Below are 21,560 nucleotides of genomic sequence, written 5' to 3' on the forward strand. Positions count from 1 at the left end.
AGGGAGAACATTTAGACTCAAATTATGTAATTTACACTGGATCTTGTATTTTACAAATAAATATAACAACCTCTTCTAATGACTAGTGTTCCGCTGGTATTTTAAAATGTGGTGGTATTCCTCAAGGACCTAATCCATGGCCTTCTAAGACTGATGGAAAGGATCCCATTGACTTCATGGAGCTTTGGATCTGGCTTCTATGAATTTGAAAGCACCTAAGGGGCTTAAGAGCACAAGTCTTATTGAAAGTAAATGAGACCTGTGTTCCTAAGTCACTTAGATGCATCTGAATATCCCACCCTCCATTCTTTTCACTAATAAAAAGGAAAAGGCTTATTCTGTGATTCCTCCTCTGTATTCACGGGGTAGAATGATACTTTTTGATATTTTTAAGTTATTAATATCTTAAGATATTTAATCCCTTTACTCCCAAATTTTTGGACAAATTCCACGGATATGTAATAGAGCCCTAGGCAAAGCTCATATGCCCTGGCTTCAGCCTTTTATATTTAGCAACATAATGTCCTATCTAGGATCATCTACACAGCATCAACGTGTGTAGAACAGCTGCTGTTTCTTAATGTATCAGACTGCCTGTACAAATGCATTTGGATTAGACCTTTTTTTTTGCTAACAAATTGCACTGGACTCTCTGCCAGAAATAGATTACATGCTGGGAAAACTTAATTCTCTGCCAAACAGGTGGAGTTTTAAATAAGTATTTTTTTAAAAAAATTATCTAGATAAAGACTATAATGGGAACATATTTTATATGGTTTGTTCATGCTCAAGCAGTTGTATAATACTCTTCCTTGCTTTTTCTACCTATTTAAGCAGGGACCTTACCCAAGGCTGGGAGAGCCACCATAAATTATATAGAGTGCTATCTGTGACTCCTCCATTACTTTTGCTGCAAACTACTGATAACAGAAGGGGTAAAAAAAAACAGCATAGCAAAGCTTTCAATCTGTAGCCTCAATAGAAAGTCTTCATATAAAATGCTGCCTACTATCTTTTTCTGCCTCAAGAGTTATTGACTGGCATTTTTGAAGAGACAAATAGATCTACAGATGGTTTTTCCAAAATGATCCCAGATCTAGAAAGATAAATGGCTTGGATCACATTCTGGTTGTCCCCATACACTGCTGGACATCATGGGTACAACAACAAAACAGATTAAGGAAGGATGGCTGAGTCCCTGCTGTTCTGATAATCCCCTGGGGAAGAGGCATATTAGACCTTTGCAACAGGTGCACTGGAGGGTTGCTGCTGAGGATGCCTCAAGGAAAAACGAGCGCTGTTGTTTAACTTAAATGATGCTTGTAAAATTAAAATGAGTTATTAAGAAAAACTTAGAGCCTTTTAGTTTTATTTATTTATTATTGTAGAGTTATGACACTTGTTAAATTTGTGTCTGTTGTCCCAACCCTGTTCTCCTCACTCAGACTCAGTTCATTGGGAATTCTGCCTGAGTAAGGAGAGCTGGATGAGACGTCTTCTTTTCTCTTTTGTAAAACCCTGTTGTCATCAGCTTATAACATAGCTGTAAAATGTTCTCTGAGCTTAAACTAGAGAGACCCACTGAATATCATGGACTTGGTTCTGTAATAAATATTTTTTAAGTCCATATCATATCCCATAGCAGCAGAAGTGCTAACACAATGCATGCATTGTGTAGGATTACAAGGGTCATAGATGGGCTATGCAAAAGGATCCTTAACACAGCCTGATCCATGCATGTTCCTTGCATTAAACAGACTCATTCTTTGAATACCTTGTGTGAATCCCAGGCTGTATTAATGTTTCATTTAATAAAGAGTTGATAAAGGATAAATACATGATTAGTGTTTTAATAAATGATTAATGAGTTGTTATAGAGTCCCACAGGGTGCTTATAACTATAAGTAACTTTTTTTACGGATGGGATTGTACCCATCTCTAACACATACTTCTTGTGTCTTTAACATCAATATAAGCTGTCATTTATTAACTCTTGCTATGAAGGTTCCATTTATAAAAAGTTTATAAAGTGGGACCCTTGCATCCTCCATGTGTGATCCTCATACTTATCATATGAATGAGAGACTTTGAAAAGGAAAGCTTGTGCAGAAGCAGTTTTGAGTAAGATTCATAGTGTCCCAGTATACGACTCTGATGACTAGCCAGCTAGAAAATGTGAGTTTTCCTTTCCTTTCCTAACCAAGACCCCTTCTAGATTCTTAAATAAACAACTGAAAGAGAGAAACAACTTGTAGCTGTTATTGGAAAGAAATGTTATCTTTATTTATAGCGAGATAGGAAAGAATCAGATCATGCGTCTTGATTTCCTAGATTTCTTGGGACAAGCCTGCAGAAGCTTTGCATAACTGGATCCGAGGGCATGATAAAGTACCTGGAGCCTGGACAGTGATTGATGGCCAGGTATGGTCTGTGAAATTTAAGTGTTTCCTTACTTTTCATATCATCTTTGTTATTTGCTTTTGTAATAAAAGTTACAGATGAAATGCAGCCTTCTTTTGGTGATCACATGTAACTCCTGTTGATAACAATATAGATCAAGTCACTTAATAAAATGTATCTGTGATGGGTGCCCCCTCCCCTGGATGCCACTTGTAACTGGGGTACCACTGAGTCCGCCTGACCCACCAGCCTGGGCTCCCTTTACACTATATTGCTGAGGCAAGCCAGCCAAGCTCTCCCTCATGTTTCAGACTGCACTTAACCAGCACACATACAGGTAGAGACACACCCAGCTGCAGCTTTGCACAGAGATGCTAAGATCAGCTAAGGAACTGCCCAGTACTCAAGTGCACACCCTCCTCTGGAGTGCAAACCCAAAATTATACTGTCTTGCATTGCACAGAGAACTGTACAGCATAAGCTTATGAAAATCGAGAGAGAGATGCAACAGCTTTTTGACAAATAAAAAAACACACAAACTAAGCTTAATATACTAAAGAAACTGGTTATGAGCAGCAAATTTTCACCCTAAATGTTGTTTTAGGCAGATTGCAGAGACTTGCTTGCAGCTTAAAACTCCAAATAATCCTTTCACAGGCCAGACACCCTCTAGCCTGGGTTCAATACTTTCTTCCCCAGTTCAGTCTTAGGTGTTTACAGCAGTCATCTTGGGCGCGGAGACAGTGAAGAACAAACCACAATGTTACTCCCCTGCCTTAAATAGCTTTTGCATATGGCGGGAACCCTTTGCCAGTCAGTGGAAAAACACTGGTATTCCAAGATGGATTCCAGTACCAGGTGACTTGGTCACATGCCTCAGTAGCCCTAACTCAGAGGCTGGTTGTAATGTCCTCAGGAAGGCGTCGCTGTGGGTGATAAACATCTTCTAAGACCTATTGTTTTCTCTAATGGCCCATCCAGACTGATTGCGTTCTGTCTGGTGGGTTTTCCCCAGGCATAAACCCATTTGTAATTGATATAGTCAATACTTCTAAATTCAGATGCAGAAATGATACATGCATACGAATAGGATAATCATATTCAGTAAATCATAACGTTTCCAATGAAATTTCACATGCATTATCTTGCACAAAATACATCATAATTATGCCATACTCATATCATAACAATATCTCCATGAAGAATATGGGGGGCATAGTGTCATAGTATCAATCACCAGAAAAATCACAGCTAAGTCAAAGACATGATTCCCTTTGGTAGGGTCAGTTAGTTCAAAGAAAAAATAAAAGCATGTGTCTGAAAGTGACCGAGCTCTAGTTCAAATCAGTAAGCAGAGAGGGCAGAGCCAGATAGTGCCAGATATTGTAGGAAATAGGTAGACATTACTGTTCATAATGAGATACTAATGTCCCAAGGTAACACCAGAATATAATACTGTGAGCTACTGAAATACACAATGAAATATTGTTAAAGGATTTTTGGCCTTGCATGCTGGGACCATTTACCAGAAAGAAAAGTAAATCACCCTTTATCACAAAGCTATTCTTTTCAGTTTGATAAAAGGCAGTATGTCCTTGATCCAAATGTTCCTTGTTTTAAATGTTTTAAAGTCATAGAATCATAGGGACCTCAAGAGGTCCTCTAGTCCAGCTCCCAGCACGGAGGCAGGAGTAAGTATACCGAGACCAAATCAAACTAACTTTCATGGCTGCATGATAGTTGCTTAGCTATGAGACCAGCCTTTGGTAGGCTCTCCCTATGGGCTGGATTCTAATCCAACAGGCCAGCCCAAGTAAGAGGCAGCAGATAGCTGCACTACCATAGGAGATTGTGACTCTGATAGTCACAGCCTGGTCCTGGTTCCTCCTTGCTCTGGATTGGGGAAGTCATCTGCACCAGGCCGTTTGCTAGCTCAGATTGCTTCCCTTTCTGCACTAGCTTCCTTGTGCTCACTGGTACATTGGGACCAGAGCCAAAGCTGTACCCACCCACTCCTTACCAACCAGGATAAGTTGGGGGGCAGAGGGGCGTAGCAGCCTGCTGGCAGCTGCTATCCCTCCCCTACAGGTTCTGGTGATGTAGGTAGCCTGTTTAGGGGAGTAAGGGGGGCTCCTTGTGCCCTCTGTGGCCCCTTCACGGGTCCACAGCAGTGCTCACAGTTGAGTCCTAGTAAATAACATTAGGAGATTTTCCAAGCGTACTCAATTTCGTCATTATAATTGTTATTTAATATTTATATTACCATATTGCCCAAAGGCCCTAATCAGGATCTATGCCCCACTGTGGTAAGCACTGTGTAAACACTGAGATGGATATTGTGTTTGCCTCCCAACGCTTGCGGTGTAAGAAGACAAGAAACAAGGGCCTGGCCTGGAGTTACATAGCTGTCACTCACAGGATTTTCCTGGGCTTGCATTTGGGCAAAGAGTTGCATATGCTGGGTTGTGAAGCCCACAGATAATATAGTCACCCAATTTTTGCAAGTATCAGAGGGGTCTGATGAAGTGGGTATTCACCCATGAAAGCTTATGCTCCAATACTTCTGTTAGTCTATAAAGTGCCACAGGACTCTTTGTCGCTTTTTACAATTTTTGCAGTTTACATGTAAAGGGAACCAAAGGCCTCTTATTCCCCCATTAACAGCAGGAAAACAATGTCATTGCATTTTCAGCATGTTGAGAGAGATTTAAAGCCTATACATCTGTCATTCATTTTGTTTTGTAGATGGTTACTTTCTATGGGTCATCATTACTTGATGGGCCAGTGCCTCCTGGACAACCGTTGGCAATAAAAAGCACCACAAAACCTGGGCTTATAACCAAAAATGGCCTAGTTCTTTTTGGTAATGATGGAAAGATGGTAAGTGTTCAACAAGATAAATAGTGTAGCTGGGAGGCGGGGAACATGGGCAAGGGAGGTGAAAAACTGTATGGACTGATTAACATTAGGAGAAAATGTAAACTGTATGGAAATGTCATGCCATTCAAATCTAGATGTAATCTTTGCAATGCTAGTGATAGCAGCCAGGTAATCAGCCATGAACATGTCAATCTTCTATTATTTCATGAAGAGTGCCAAATGCTGTTCTGTTCTTTATCTTAGGTATTGTCAGGATCCTGGGTGAAGGTAGGAAGGACCAGTGGTGGGAGCTTGGGATCCCAGAACTGAAAGCAGGGGTCAGAGCCAGGATCAGGGTTAAGAATCAAGCTGAGGGCTAAGTCAGAGTTATGAGCTAAACCGAGGGTCAAAGACAGAGTCAGGAATCCAGGTTAGAGTTCCAGGGGTCGATCGGGAGTCAGAATCCAAGTCAGAGCTGGGATCAGAACCAGGAGTTCACTAACAGAGAAGCAGGGCAGTCATGACAGGTAGCTAAGAATTCTCATTGTTGCCTGGGCACTTGCTGGTACGCCCCATGGACTTATACAGGGACAGGGTGCCAATCAGGGATTGCTAAAACTAGTGTCAGTCAGATCACCCTAGGTAGAACTTCCCACGGACCTCAGCAGATTGTTTGCAGGGAGTAACTAGGTTCCAGATGCCACCAGCTGGCAGCGTGGGGATGGTGGTTGTCCTGTAACCTTACAGGTCTGTCTTCATGTCCCACTGATCCTTACAGGCATTTCCCTACCACCCATCATATGTTCATTTCTAAGATATGTTAAATTGTACCTATATTTACTATAGTTTGTGGTGAAGAAAATATTTAAAGATACCTTTATCACAGGTTTGAGATTTCCTACCAGACACGTACTCATTTCATTATTATTCGAATTAACACATTAATTTCTACTTAGTACGTTTTACAGCCTTTCCATCAACTTAAATCATATCCCCTCTTTTTCAGTTGTTGGTGAGAAATCTACAATTTGAAGATGGAAAAATGATCCCTGCATCTAAATACTTTTCATCTGATGAGATGTCTGTCATAGAACTTACAGAAGAGGAGAAAAAGATGGCGGAAGATATCAAGGTATTTCTGTAAACTAGTTCAGCAGGATATTAGTTTACAGAAAAGCATTAAAGACGTCTAGGTACAGACATGTTATAACTTTTATTTAAATGTGCAAGTTATTTCTTAACAAAATATATACAAAAGTACAAGAATGAATGTTAAGTTATTAAAATTAATTCAGATGTGTTTGGAGATCAGGTTAGGTGTTCACAAATGTATATATGGTCCTAGAAACTTTTTCTTTAGATATAAGTGATTGATTCTAAAGACCAAGTGTTGGACCAAGTCGAGAAGAATGGTTTTGGATTATATGCGATGAGTGAGGCAGACACACTTCAAAGTAGAGTCCGAGCACCAGCATGACTTCTCCCCGCACAGTGGGGCCTTCAGACACCAAACAAACTGGCGTTATTTTTTTCATGGAAACATTCATCAGCAAGATTTGATCCTATTTCTAAAACAGAATCTAAGGGCTTGTCTACACTGCCCCGCAGTTCGGACTCTGGGGCCGTGAAGATCAGTGCACACAAAAGTGCTGTGCTGGACTCCCCTGTGGGGATGCTGCGGGTTCATACTCAAGGATTCCTGTAACGGAATGCTTAACTGTATTATACTGTTCAGCCACTAAGGGCACCCATATTTAAGTTAACCTCAGCCATAGGTGGCAGAACATTAAAGGATCTTAATGAAGACACGTCTCTTGTGTATCTCTCTGAGAAGAAAGTCCTGTAATCAGTCTTTATCTGATACAGAAAGCCTGACCTGCTAGAAGCAGCTGTGTAATGTACCACGTACACGAAGTACATCACAGTTCCTGGTTCTCATTAGTGGAGTCCTCAGACAGGACAACATTAATGTGAACTAGGAACTTTTTAGTTTGTGTGTGCAGCATCCACACGGGAGAGTTGAAGCTCAGCACTTGGGTGCACACTGCTATTCACATTTCTGTAGTCTGAACTCCAGGGCCGTACTGTAGACAGACTCAAGGAAAGTTTAAGGCATTGTCTACACTGGCAAGTGAAAGACAAAACTTTTGTAGTTCCGAGGTGTTAAAAAAACACACCCACGAAAGACAAAAGTTTTGTCGATGACAAGTGCCGGTGTGAACAGCGCTTTGTCGGCAGCAGCGCTCTCCTGCCAACAACACTAATGCTGCTTGTTGGGGTTGGAAGTTTTTTGTTTCAACAAACAGTGGCTACACTGCACGCCTTTTAGCAGCACGTCTGTAGAAGCACAGCTGTGTCGCTAAAAGCTGTGTAGTGTAGACATAGCCCAAGAAACAATATTTCTTATAGGTGTGAATTGCCCTATTTGGTTCAGTGGAGACAACTTGAAACCGAATTATAACAATTTAAATGTGCACATTCTCAGCAATTTCACTCCCATTTTAACAGAAATATCCATCTAGTGTATTTATTCTATAGTACTACCTCTCAGCCCTTCCACAGTCCCTGCTGTACATATCCAACTACCAAATACTCCCGCTCTCCAAACCCCTCGGTCCAGCCCAGAGCACCCTCCTACACCCCAAACTCTTCATCCCCAGCCCCACCCCAGAGCCCACACCCCCAACCAGAGCCCTCACTGCCTCCCGCACCCCAACTCCAATTTTGTGAGCATTCATGGCCCGCCATACAATTCCTATTCCCCAATATGGCCCTTGGGCCAAAAAGTTTGCCCACCCCTGGGTTAAGGGGAAGGAGCAGTTAAACCCATTTTATGTAACAATTGCTGGAAATAATGGGAGACTACCGCCCCAGATAACTGGCCCATAGCAAAACCTGAGCAGTTCCCTGGGACTGATTGCAAATGCACAGTCTAAAAGGGATTGCTTGGCATGTTGTGTGCGTGTGAAAATGAGAAAGCCACCAGGAAGCAAGAGAATGAAGCTTGGCAGTGGCATAGCCAGGGTCTAAATGTAGGGGGAGCAAACAGAAAAAAGGCGCTTCCCCTTGGCTCCTCCTCTGGCCACGCCCCCCTTGGCTCCTCCCATTTCCCACTCCCCAGATTAACCCTGGGACCCGACTCAGGACTCCTGCGGGCTTCCCAAGGGTGCGGATACCCCCGTCCCCCTGCGGTCTTGGGAGAGTCTCTCCTGCCCAGCCCACTCTGCAGGTGTCCCCTGCCAGGCTGCGCCGCCCGGCCCCACCTGCGGGGTGTAGCGACGCAAACAAACCCTGCTCCCGTTTTCCTACTTTGGGTGTACTGAGCATGCTCACCTGAACTGAGCATGCCCAGTAACCCAGATGTCAAGTTGCGTGGCAAAAACTGCACCCAGTTGCAAAACGGGAGGGTTGCTATTCGTGGCGTCACACCGGCCGTGCTGCCCCCAGCGCTGGCCCGGCCGTCCTGCACCGCCGCCTGTCCCCGGCCTATCCCAGCTCTGCGCCACGGGCGGATCCTGGCTCCGGCTCCAGCTCGGGGTGGGGAATGCTTGGCTGCCGAGCCCTGAGCCGCCGCAGGAGGTGGCTGCGCCTGCGGTGATGTTGGGGCCGCGTGGGGCGCGATGGCTGAGGAGCCGGCCCCCTCTCTCCTCTGGCTGCGCCTGCCACCCCCCCCCCCATCGCTCCTCCAGCTGTGCTGCCCCCAGCGCCGGCCCGGCCATCCTGTGCCGCGCCTGTCCCCGGCCCCGTGCTGCAGGCCAATCCCGGCTCTGGCTCCGGGCGGGGAGCGCTTGGCCGCCAAGCCCTGGGCCGCCGCAGGAGGTGGCTGCACCTGTGGCGATGTTGGGGCTGCGTGGGGCGCGATGGCCGAGGAGCCAGCCCCCTCTCTCCTCTGGCCGCGCCTGCTGCCCCCCCGCCCATGGCTCCTCCGGCAGTGCTGCCCCCGGCGCCGGCCCGGCAGTGCCGCTTTTGGGAAAAGGGGTGAGGGGAAACGGCTGCTTTCCCTGCACCCCGCTAGCTACGCTACTGAAGCATGGCCCTGAGAGGGAGCAGAGGGACAGAGCTCCTTGGGGCACAGAACTTCCTGCAGAGGCAGGCTTGGAAAACGTGAGCAAAGAAACTGCCTGCTGCTGTTTGTTCCTACTGCGTTCGGGGAACCAGGACTTCGTGTACATGCTCTGTAAATGGGCGGCGATTGGGGAGGGAATGGGGCATTGCCCCCCCAAACTAGAGGCAACACAGGGGGGAGGACATGGGGTCATGTGCCCCCCAGATTTCTGCCTTCCATTTAGCACAGAGGTTTTCAAATGTGTGGTGCACTGTCCTAGGGGGACGTGCCCCACAGTTTAAAAACCGTCACTGCCTGCTAGGAGCCAGCAGATCTGAAGCTGATGGGAATCACCCGGCCCACAGCTCTCTTCGCTGTGGAAGCCGGATGCTGGTTCACTTCCCAGCAGCCCTCCCTGCCCTGTTCCCCGAGCTGGGCCACCTCTGTGGGGCCAGGCGCTCCCCAGGTGTGTGGGGGGGGACAGCACAGCTCCGAGCTGCACCCCCAATTTGCTCTTGCTTTTCCTCCGAAGGAGCCCGGCCCCGTGTCCCCCCGCCACGTGCCACCTCTGTTCCTATCTCCCAAATATCCAAGTCAAACTACGCCTATGTTTGTAAATAATCAGGATTGCAACCAGGAGACTGGGGGGTGGAAGCAGGCTCTTAAGGGGGGCGGCAAAGGGAGAGTGAGGGGAGCTACTGTGGCACGATGGGGACATCCTGTTCCAGGCTGGGAATGGGCGTCCCGACAGTTCTTCAGCAGCTGGTGCCCTATGTGCCAGTGCTCCCCTGCCCCCAACCCAGGTGCCTGTGCACTCTCCTGCAACCTGGCAGCTGGGGCACGTGTTCCTCCCTGGACTGGATACCTCTGCTGGGACCTGCAGTAGCTAGAAGATGGGGAGAGGAGAGCTGTCTGTTCCTACTTGCTTCCTAACAGCCGGCTTGATCTCCAGCCCCTCCTCAGGGTTCTGCTCTCACCTCCACCTGCAATGCATGTGTGCAGGGGTGGAAGAATAACCAGGTTCCACTCTCACCTCCATGAGATATTGTGGGAGATGAAACATATATCAGCACCCGCAATATTTCCATTGTTGGGGTATGGCCCATAACTTCATTCTGCTGGCCCTGATCGCAACAAAGAAATAGCTCCTACTCAGACAATTCATAACATCAGTTCCCCAAATCAAAACAAACCTGCAAAGCCCCACATACTGGCTAACTGCCCAGGTCAAAGGGTCAATAGTAATTTCACCTGCCACATTAAAAAAAATGCAAACTGTATACATGCAAATCATTAGCATGGTGGTTATAGCAAAAATGCTCATTTGCTTTTCTGGCTTTTAGTATCCCTAAAAGTAATTGATTTTTAAAAAGCCGATATGTTTAAAAATATACACGCAGACCTACATTAGCGTCAGTGAACTGATGTTTTATGCCATTAGAGGGGTTTGTTTGTAGTAATGACTCATTTATTTTCTATATTTTTTAGTCCATTTGGAAGGGAATTTTGAGCAGTGTTGCTGTAATTGAGGATTCTACAGACTTCTTCAAATCTGGAGCATCCTCGATGCATGTTGTCAGGTAACTTTATACTTTAAATAACCATGTTTTTTAAGCAATTAATGAAGATTGTGACCGTGTTATGGTTCTTACGGTATCTGTGATTTTTCCCTTTCCCCACTCTTCCCCAATCAGAAGTCACAAAACAGTAAAGAGAAAATTATTTTAAATGCATTTTTTCACCATATTAACCACTTCCAGAAACATAATAAGGTGATCCCAGTGCCATATCAGATCCTTCACCTCCCAAAGTCAGTGCAAGATTGGACCCTTGCCCCGCTTACTCAAGCAATACTCCCGTCGACTCCCATGACATTGTCCTCAATTGGAATTTTGCCTGAATAACAAGGGCAGGATTAGCCCCAAAACTAAGGGACTACCCTGGCAGATATTTGGGAGCGAGTCTACTGTAGATCTGACAGCTAGTCCAAATCTGGGGGCCCAATCCTGCAGCTGCATACCGAACTCCTAAATGAAGTGAGGTCACCATGCTGTATCAGGTCACATTAGTGAGCATCGCTCCTTTCTCTACCCCAAATGCCCACAGCCATCACATGAGAAGCCTTGAGAGTTTTAGCAAAATCATTGCTATTAATAATCCACCAAATGTAACATGATTCTCAGTTCCCGAGCTGTACTAAATAGCCTGAACAATACTTGCATGACGTAACAGTGGTGGGAGCTAGCCGGTCAGCCAGCACTCTGATCTCTCTGGCACTAGTTGGTTTCCCCAAGGAGGTCTGAATGGGGAATGGAACGTTATCCGCTAATCAGTCTGGGTGAGCTAATGGATTAATTAGCCAGTCATCTGAGAAGTGATTAAAAAGGCACAGGAAGGAAGTGCAAGGGGAGAGGAGTAGGACTGAGTCCAAGTCCAAACTTAGAGAGCTCTCAAGGAAGGGAGACCTCTTCTCCCCTCAGACCCTGGGGACAGGGCTGATGATACACGGGACACTGCAAATAGCATTGCTGCACAGAACTGTAAAGGGGTTGGGGCAGGAATCTGAACTAAACCGCACTGTGTGGATAACTAACTGGTGGAGTCTGAGCAGTTTCTGTGAAGCTAGAAGGCAGGAGCAGAGCGTACCCTGTTATACATGACATATGTTTATCATTTGCCTTTTATTCCTAAAATGTTACCTCAGAGTATTTCAAAGCCATTGGGCCAAATTCTGCCCTAATAACACCTGCACAATTGCTGTGTATAACTGAGGACCCCATGTAGCCCAATGGCTAGCAGTAATACAGTACAGCTACAGAATAATGGCATGCACACAAAAAAGCCCACACATTGTATGCAACCAACCAAAACCCTACTCCACCTTCTAATAATTGACTGTCTCAACAATACTTCAGTGTAAAGTTCAACCTACTATTTCTTTGCAATTTTCAGAATGATTGAAGAGATCAAACAAAAATATGGTGGACTTCAGCTGCAGAATGAAGATGTGTATATGGCCACTAAGTTTGCAGACTTTATTCAGATGGCTGTGAGGAAACTTAGGGGAAAGGACGAAGAGGAAGAATTAGTCATAGATTATGTAAGCCTTTTTTGGTTTTATTGACATTTTGCACATTTTCTTTGACGGAGTATTGGTTTCGTTTCTGTAGTTTTCATTTATTTGTGACGGGATGGAGGTGAAACTTGGTGAATTCCATTGCTCATGAAACTGGGAGATCAATAGCAGTGGATGGATTCATGCATATTGCATATGTAGGTATCGTAAACTTCCTTAAAGTGCCTTGCTCATGTATCTCAGTCATCATGCCCACAAAAAAAAAATCTGCTTTTCTGAGAAAAACAGCAACAGACTCTCCTCCAAGGAACCCTAGCATGGGGCGGAGGGAGATATGATAGAGATAAAATCATGACTGGTATGGAGAAAGTAAATAAGGAAGTGTTATTTACTCCTTCTCCTAACACAAGAATTACAGGTCACCCAATGAAATTAATAGGCAGCAGGTTTAAAACAGACAAAAGAAAGTATTTCTTCACACAATGCAGTCTACCTGTGGAATTCTTTGCCAGAGGATGTTGTGAAGGCCAAGCCTATAACAGGGTTCAAAAAGAACTAGATAAATTCATGGAGGATCGGCCCATCAATGGTTGTTAGCCAGGATGGGCAGGGATACAAAACCAAACCAAGCTCCAATCTTTGCCTAAGCAGCTTCCTCTCCTACATCAAGCTATGAGCATCTCCAGCCCTTCAGGCAGGAGGATCCACCACTTACAGAATCAGAGGGTGCTTATCTCTTTGTCCCCAAAGAGATGGATAACAAAGGAGTCCCCTTTGTTCCCTTTCATAGTCTAGAAACCTTTTGAAATGTATTCTTTGAAAAGTAAACCAAGACAAAGTTTCTCCCCCCTGCTGCTTGTTCTTTGGCAGGGCCGGCTCTAGGCACCAGCAAAACAAGCTGGTGCTTGGGGCGGCACATTTTTAGGGGCGGCATGGCCGGCGCCAGAATGCCGCCTCTGCCGCCCCTAAAAATGTGCCCCGGCTGCCCTTGCTCACCTCCGCTGCTGCCGCTCGCGCACCGCTACTCACCCTCCCTCCCAGGATCTCAAACCTGGGAGGGAGGGGGAGATCCCGAGCGGCCGCGGCGCGTGAAACAGCTGATTCGTGCGCTGCTGCTCCCCCTCCCTCCCAGGCTTGAGAGCCTGGGAGGGAGGGGGAGACTCCGAGTGGTCGCGGCGCGCGCCGCTTCTCCCCCTCCCTCCCTCCCTCTGTCCTAGGTTTGAGAGCCTGGGGGGAGGAGGCAGGGCTGGGGATTTGGGGAAAGGGCGGAGTTGAGGCGGGGCCGGGGGTGGGGTAAGAAAAACGGGGGGGAGGGGCAAAATTGTTTTTGCTTGGGGCAGCAAAAATCCTAGAGCCGGCCCTGTTCTTCGGGCAACAAGCCCTTTCTTCATCCTCTTGTCAATTTGCTTTCTCAGTTGGCTTGATCACTTTGTTTACCTTAGATGCAAATGTACCTTCATTGTCCTTTGCTTGTGATTAAGCCATGTTGTTTTCTCATAACTAGAGCCATGCAGACATTCCTTTGTTTAGGGCAGGCTTGTTTATCAGCTGCCTCCAAAACATATTACACGAACGTATTTCCAGCACACATACATAAGTCTTTATACACAACTTGTACATACATCATGCAACAATATTTGTGACCAGCATGTCACCCGTTTTCATATGATACCTTACAGGTCCCTGCTTGGCTAAATATTCTGCCAACAGTGTGTTGGGTGAGCCCTTTGCCAGTTGGCATAAAGGAGCTCTTAGAGTCACAGTAACTTGAAACACATAACTAGGGCCATTGACTTCAGTTGGATTATAAATCTACTTAGTCACACACCTATTTTAATACCTTGCTGGATTGAGGCCCTAATGATGATTTGATCCTGGATATCCACTAGTAAAACCATACAAATTCATTAATCCATTTAATAATTTAGGCACTTCTCCTCCTCAGAGGAAGTACAATTTCTATTTAGTTTTGCCTTAGTGATGGATACTGACAGCCATATATGCATCCTGATACTTTGTCTGAAAACTGGTTTTGCATATTAAAGTTACAAGTTGTATTAGGTACGTAGTTTTGCATGTTGCATGTACAGTATTGCCAACCCCAAATGTTCAAAAATTATGAGTCAGGCTCACCAAAAATCATGAGATTAGCTTTAAAATCACGAGATTAAGTAAAAATAATAGATTTGGTGATCTTTTTATTTGCTTTCTGCTTTTTGAGCCTTTAGGGTGCACCGAGGTCACATTTTGAAGCCTTCTCCATAGCCACAGGGCTAGAAATTTATTTTTTAACGAATGAAGGCTGAAATCATCACATATCCACTTGACTCCAGGATCTGGTGCTTTAAGAAAAACAATAATGGTCATGAGACTCATGACAAAATCATGAGAGTTGGCAACGATGTAAGACGCATTGAAATGTTGAGTTTCTTTCACTGTTAGGTTTCAAAAAATGTTAACAATATGACTGTGAAGATGCCTTACCAGTGTTTTATAAATGGACAGTTTATGGATGCTGAAGAGGGAAAAACATACGACACTATAAACCCAACAGATGGATCAGTGAGTAATTTCTGCATATGATAAATACTGGCTTATTCTGAATACTACATTTCTGGATAAATAATCTAAAACATTAAAAGGATATTGCCAAGTTGAAAATCATGTAGTACATTTTAAAAGATTCCTTTACTATTTTACAGTCAAAACTTGAAAAAAATTCTTCAACTTTTAGTTATCTTGAAATGTTAATAATTTAATCTAATTTACTTTTCAGTTTTTATGCTTTTTATTCACTTTTTGCATCTTAGCCTGCATAGTGAAAACTGGCTGATTAATTTCGCTATGTTTATAATCTATTTTAAGTCAGTTTCACTAGCAGGTTCTCATACTTTAGCTTAGTGTTGCAGTGTTTGGCTTTGCAGACAGAACAGGGGAATGCTTATCAGTTCTTTTAAAAAGTGTTTCCACTGGGATTTTTGTTAGTTTCTTGAGCACATTTCTGTTGGTCAGAAGTTATGTAAAAGCTTATTTTTACAAATCCTACAGTTTAGGCCAAATTTGTCCTGAAAGTGTCCTTTTAAATAGGGTGACCAGATGTCCCATTTTTAAAGGGACAGTCCCGTTTTTTGGGACTTTTTCTTATATAGGCGCCTATTACCCCCCACCCCCTGTCCCATTTTTTCACAGTTGCTATCTGGTAACCCTACTTTTAAATCACTTTTAAAAATGACTTCTCAATATGCATTTTTTTTTTCAAAAAGTACCAAATCTTGGCTGAGCAACTGTTGGGGCCCTGATTCTGATCTCATATATGCCACTGTAAATCAGGAGTAACTGAATTCTACTTAAGTCAATGGAGCTAGTTGTACCACTATTAATGAAGCCAGAATCAAGTACAGCGTTAGCAGTTTGGTATTATCTTAAGGCATCTTAAATATAAGTGTCCATCCATGGTGATACATGTAACAAATATACCATTCCAGGGAGGCAATATCCAGATGGTATTCTAGAATGTTTAGGCATTCTATTGTCTTACCAGACACTAAGCTTTTCCACTTCTTCAATGTCACATCAGTAAGTTCATGTGATAGTTGAAGAAATAAAATAAGGCTTGAGGGTGTGCTCTGTTGTTAGCAGAGTTTGAGGAAAGAGGGATCCAGAATTCTGACTGTTCACACAGTCCTTCGAATTCCACCTCAATTGGTGGTGTCTGAGCTTTTCTGAACCTGATTGACCGATGCATAATAGGTAGCCATTAGAATATTAAATGTTTGTTTATATTTAAGTAAAAATAAAAAGAGAGAAAGGAAGCATTGTATGTAACACTACTTGAAATGTGAGCTAACATTTAGCTGTTTTGTGACAGATAATAGCAAAGGTGTCTTATGCTTCAGTGGCTGATGTTGACAAGGCAGTAGCAGCAGCAAAAGATGCATTTGAAAATGGTGAATGGGCAAGAATGAATGCAAGGGAAAGGGGGAGATTAATGTACAGGTATGTAAGGGGTTTTGCTATGTTTGCTCATGTTTCTTAACTTTATTTTACTTCCTCTGAAAAATCATGGTATACCCCATCTGAATCTGATGGACTTTCCTTGTTATAGGGCTAGAGTGGCCATATTTCAGAAGGGGTGAGAGGTGAGGGGTGAGGAGTTCTGGGATATGCTTACTTTGACTTGGGTCTCTGCATTGCAGAGTGCATGTCAGACCCTTTTTAAGTTAATGAAAAAATTCCCATTGAGTTTATTGGGTGTTTGGCCCTTATTTACATTAACAAATAGCCAAAGGTCCCAATCCTGAAGTCACTGGAAATTTTGCCTGAGTTGCAGTATTTTGCAGTCCCACATCACGTTTGTAAGTTAGGTATAGTTGGAGGTGTCGTTTCCCAGTGTTGTTATTTTTGATTCTCATTTGTTGTGTTTTAATTAAAAGACTTGCTGACCTGATGGAAGAACACCAAGAGGAATTAGCAACAATTGAGGCCATTGACTCAGGAGCTGTCTACACTTTAGCTTTGAAGACCCATGTAGGAATGTCTGTGCAAACATTCAGATACTTTGCTGGATGGTGTGACAAAATTCAGGCAAGCTAATATTTGTCAGCAGTTACGCAAAGTCAGAAATGAATTACAATGCTTCTGTATACTTATTCTTTACTAGTACTGTCTTTTGCTTGTACAGCCCAGAAGAACAACTTTAACACAGGGAAATGAGGCATTCAAAATTGTGGATGACAGAATTAGAATTTTACCTAGTAAGAGTCTTCCTGGAAACATGATAGGAGCACATTATGCTTCCTGTTGGGAAACAGGAATTTAGAGTCTGACTTGTGATGACAGATAAGCTGGCTGAGAATGTGGAGTGTTATAGAGGAGATGTACCTCATATCCTTGGTAGAAGGTTATACAGCAGCAATATTCCAGCATCTTTCTGTCTCTGGCATCCTGTTAACAGAACAAATCCGGCTGTGAAGCCTTCCATGATTGCAATGATTTTTCTGAAACAAACATGGTTAGATAATTGGTGCATTTTAATTTTCCTTTCTAGATATATACATTTTTTGAAATCCATTGTCTTTCTTTTAGGGTTCTACAATCCCAATTAGCCAGGCCCGCCCAAACCATAACCTAACATTCACCAAGAAGGAACCCATAGGGTAAGGCTATTGTCTTCTTCTTAATGACTGCAAACTAGTTTTAACCTTGACAAATAGAAAATCCTTTCAAAATCTGTTATGAAAATGTAACTTTTTTCATATTTTTCCCAATCTTAAGAGTCTGTGCGATTGTTATCCCCTGGAATTACCCACTGATGATGCTTGCATGGAAGAGTGCAGCATGCTTGGCTGCAGGCAACACGTTAGTTCTCAAACCAGCACAGGTAAAATCAAAAGGGAAAATGCAAATTATGGGTGTGATTCTCCACTCCCTATTCAGGCAAAGCTTCCATTGACTCCATCCATTGACGGAACTGTTGCATGCTATAAAACATGTAAAGCAGTAGCTATTCCCACACTGATACAAGGCACTCCTCTTCACTAGAACTCTCTGCACCCTCAAATTAGAGAATACATTAAAACTTTCTGTTTGTCTATCGATGTTGTCGTTGCATGGAGCTATGGTTAGGGAAGAGGGGGAGAGGAGGTTGCACGGTGATATGCATGTGTACTCAGAATATAATTAATCTGGGATGTGAACAGAATGAACTCCTTTTTCTAAGGGAGTGCCACTTTGTCAGCTTTGTAAAAATATGAACTAATGTAAGATTCATATTGTAGCAAGCTAAAACGTATTGCACATTAAATATTCCATGGCATATTTAACTAAAATAGAAGACCTAATCTGACTGTTGTGTACATGTTTAGGTCACTCCTTTGACTGCCTTAAAGTTTGCAGAGCTCTCAGCTAAAGCAGGATTTCCCAAAGGCGTTATAAATATTCTACCTGGTTCAGGTAAAACATTGACCTAATTATTTTTCTGTACAAAATATAGCTTGGTATGAACTGTAGTTGAGAACAGTTAGGTAAAAGACTGAGGTGAGGTGAAGTTGTTGGTGATCTAGCTTTTCACCTCTGCAGACCTGTCAGGTGAAAACTGTGCTGAGTGGACTTCTCCTTCTTAGTGGATCTTTGTCCACATTACAAAGCTGATACATCATTTCACATGTATTCTCTGAGCTGAATGGGGAATGACTATGGCGTTAGCCAGGGGTGTTTGCCCCTTATCTACACATTCTCGATTCAAACAAAAAATATAAAAATCTTCAAAGAACCCTTTATAATATAGAGAAACATAATGCTTTTGATTATAGAACTTCTCTTATTCTCAAAAGCTTGTTGCCAGTAGGCCATATTATTTCAATAAGATTGTGAGAAATCTAGTTAGCTAAGTGTGACAGATTGGTTGGTGGAGACAATTTAACATTACGTCAGCTAATTCACCTCCTCACAATCATGTTTAAACATAAGATTTCCTAGTAAAGACAAACCCCAAGATAACCTTGGGGCTGATTCATGAAACAGTACATATGTCAGCTGATACAAGTTTAAAATACACCTCTACCCCGATCAGGGCCGGCTCCAGGGTTTTGGCCGCCCCAAGCAGCCAAAACAAAACAAAACAAAACAAAACAAACAAACAAAAAAGCCGCGATCGCGATCTGCGGCGGCAATTCGGCGGGAGGTCCTTCACTCCCAGACGGAGTGAGGGACCGTCTGCCGAATTGCCGCTGAATACCTGGACATGCCGCCCCTCTCTGGAGTGGCCGCCCCAAGCACCTGCTTGAAAAGCTGGTGCCTGGAGCTGGCCCTGACCCCGATATAACACGACCCGATATAACACGAATTCGGATATAACTCGGTAAAGCAGTGCTCGGGGGGGGGGGGGGCGCTGCTCGGGCAGATCAAAGCAAGTTCGATATAACGCGGTTTCACGTATAACATGGTAAGATTTTTTTGGCTCCTGAGGACAGCGTTATATCGAGGTAGAGGTGTATAAATTGGGTTATTCTACCAGCACTCCAAGTATCAGAGATGAAGTTCTCAACTCCATTGGTGAAGGGAGGGATTTGTGCTGTTGTGGTTTTAGTTTTATTAATCTGAGGTGTTAATTGTAACATAAGTAAGGATACTTATTTTTTAAATTAGATGCTATTTAACCTGACAGGCCTACTGGACTATTAGAATGTTAAGAATTGCATATACATTTTCCAATTAGTTGTTTCCCATATCCCACGATAATACAGGTGGTTTAGTGGGACAGCACATGTCTGAACACCCAGATATCCGCAAACTTGGATTTACTGGTTCAACTCTTATTGGTAAACAGATCATGAAGAGGTATTGTATTCATTATATTCAGAAGATGTTTTAGATCTGTTTTTATACTGTAGATTAATCAATGTTTGTTTACTACATTGATGTGCAAACTACATCTTGCACATAACATTAAAATGACATGCAGACTATGGATGGGAATATATTTAATCATTTGTCTTTAATAAATATTGGAAATATCATTTGCTATTAAGTCCAACTGTCCAAAACTAAAAATAGATATATGCTATTCATTTACACCAGCTGATTTTAGGGAAAATAATTTCATTACTAAAAGATGTCTGAATGTTAATTTTATATAATTATTTACAACTTTCCGTAGCTGTGCAGTCAGTAATCTGAAGAAAGTCTCCCTTGAACTTGGTGGTAAATCCCCACTGATCATTTTTGAGGACTGTGAACTTGACAAAGCTGTGAGAATGGTAAGGTTACTTCAAATTAAAACATTTTCAAAGCCTTGTTAGTGCATCTTATTAAGAAGCAATGTTCTAATTCCTTCTCTCTTTCTTACATGCACCCCTCCTCAGGGCTTGCTAAAACATGCAGGAGGATAGCCACACTTTAAGCCTCATACAGTATGTTGAAGCAAGGCTCCCCTTCTCTAGGCTGTATGACAACACAGTTTAAACTTTTGGGGCTTATTCAAAAAGATGGGATGTTCTCCAAAAAAATTAATTGAAAAAGAGTAAAGGTGAAAAGTGTGCTTCCATGGAGTCATGCTAACACTGCAAAAAAATTAATTTTACAAAAAATTGATACTTAAAACCCCTCCAAATGCTAAAAAAAAGTCTGGAAATGAAGTTGAGATTCAGTGAGTTCCCCACTGCCGTGTAATCCTTAATGACTCACTATCACCCACATGCCTGACCTATACTTCCCATCCAACCTTAACTTCTGTTTTATAAAGTTTGCAAAATATATGCATAGAGGAAAATTAGTAGATTATAAAATCCTATTTCCTATTGAAGGGATCTATTTCCAACATAACACTAGCATATACTACATCATTCATTACAAAAATACTTAGTTGCTACATGATGTGGTTAGTTTAGGCCCTAATCCTGCAGTTAGAGCCCCATTGAACCCAAACAACATTGTGCTATTGCATGAGATACAAAATAGTGAAGCTGACTCTCCAATCCATTTTTTATGATCCAGGAAGAGTTAAATGGGGGCGGCGGGGCGGAAACAGCGTGCACTGTGAAAAGCAAATTGAATTTTGAAAATCTCTTTATGGTTTGATCATCTGAGACATTGCGAGAGCCAGTCAGAAAATGGAAACAAATTGTTTCATGAAAATATTTTTTCCCATGAAAAAAATGTTTTTCTTTGAAAGTTTTCTGACGGTCACAAGTTAGTAACAGGGGCAAATTGTCCCTCCTGCATGAGGCCTGAGTCCATAGGCTTGATGTAGGGGAGGTTCTTTGTGCATTTGACAGGATGGAAACACATACTTCTCCACTGGGTCACATGCTGTGACTGCCCTCACAGCCCTCGACCCTCGATAAGGGGAATGTATCAGCAGAGTTGTGTATTCATCAGCCTTGCTTCCAAACTCCTTTTCCATGATGCTGTACAGTGTCTCTATGGAGCTTCACTCAACAGTATGCCGGGGGTGTGCACCTCCCTAAATCCTGCCTCCACACACAGCAGCTCCACTGCATCCAGGGCCATCTCTGTTCATGCACATGTTTATGTCAAGAAGGTAGAGGGAAGAATGGTAGGATTTACCCCAGAGGTGAGAAAACATTTTTATTTCTTTAATGAGTTTTATGCTAATATTGCCCCTTTAAAGAAGAGTTCTATACATTGATTGATTCAGACATAGGAGAAAAAAAGAGAGAG

The 21,560-nt window shown here is 43.1% G+C and overlaps 1 protein-coding gene across 3 annotated transcripts in view; it reads left to right on the forward strand.

Moving 5' to 3' along the window:
- ALDH1L2 (aldehyde dehydrogenase 1 family member L2) overlaps positions 1 to 21,560 on the forward strand; it is a 64,834-nt gene that overhangs the window by 34,125 nt on the left and 9,149 nt on the right. For all 3 annotated transcript variants that reach the window (XM_034778381.1, XM_034778400.1, XM_034778391.1), the window contains 13 exons: positions 2,332 to 2,421; positions 5,146 to 5,280; positions 6,266 to 6,391; positions 10,793 to 10,884; positions 12,257 to 12,404; positions 14,823 to 14,942; positions 16,249 to 16,376; positions 16,814 to 16,964; positions 17,466 to 17,536; positions 17,655 to 17,760; positions 18,245 to 18,332; positions 19,625 to 19,718; positions 20,038 to 20,137. In XM_034778381.1, the coding sequence (XP_034634272.1) occupies positions 2,332 to 2,421; positions 5,146 to 5,280; positions 6,266 to 6,391; positions 10,793 to 10,884; positions 12,257 to 12,404; positions 14,823 to 14,942; positions 16,249 to 16,376; positions 16,814 to 16,964; positions 17,466 to 17,536; positions 17,655 to 17,760; positions 18,245 to 18,332; positions 19,625 to 19,718; positions 20,038 to 20,137 (1,449 nt within the window). The remainder of the gene's footprint in view (positions 1 to 2,331; positions 2,422 to 5,145; positions 5,281 to 6,265; positions 6,392 to 10,792; positions 10,885 to 12,256; positions 12,405 to 14,822; positions 14,943 to 16,248; positions 16,377 to 16,813; positions 16,965 to 17,465; positions 17,537 to 17,654; positions 17,761 to 18,244; positions 18,333 to 19,624; positions 19,719 to 20,037; positions 20,138 to 21,560) is intronic.

Source organism: Trachemys scripta, chromosome 1 (assembly GCF_013100865.1).
Source record: "Trachemys scripta elegans isolate TJP31775 chromosome 1, CAS_Tse_1.0, whole genome shotgun sequence".
NCBI classification, from domain to species: domain Eukaryota; kingdom Metazoa; phylum Chordata; order Testudines; family Emydidae; genus Trachemys; species Trachemys scripta.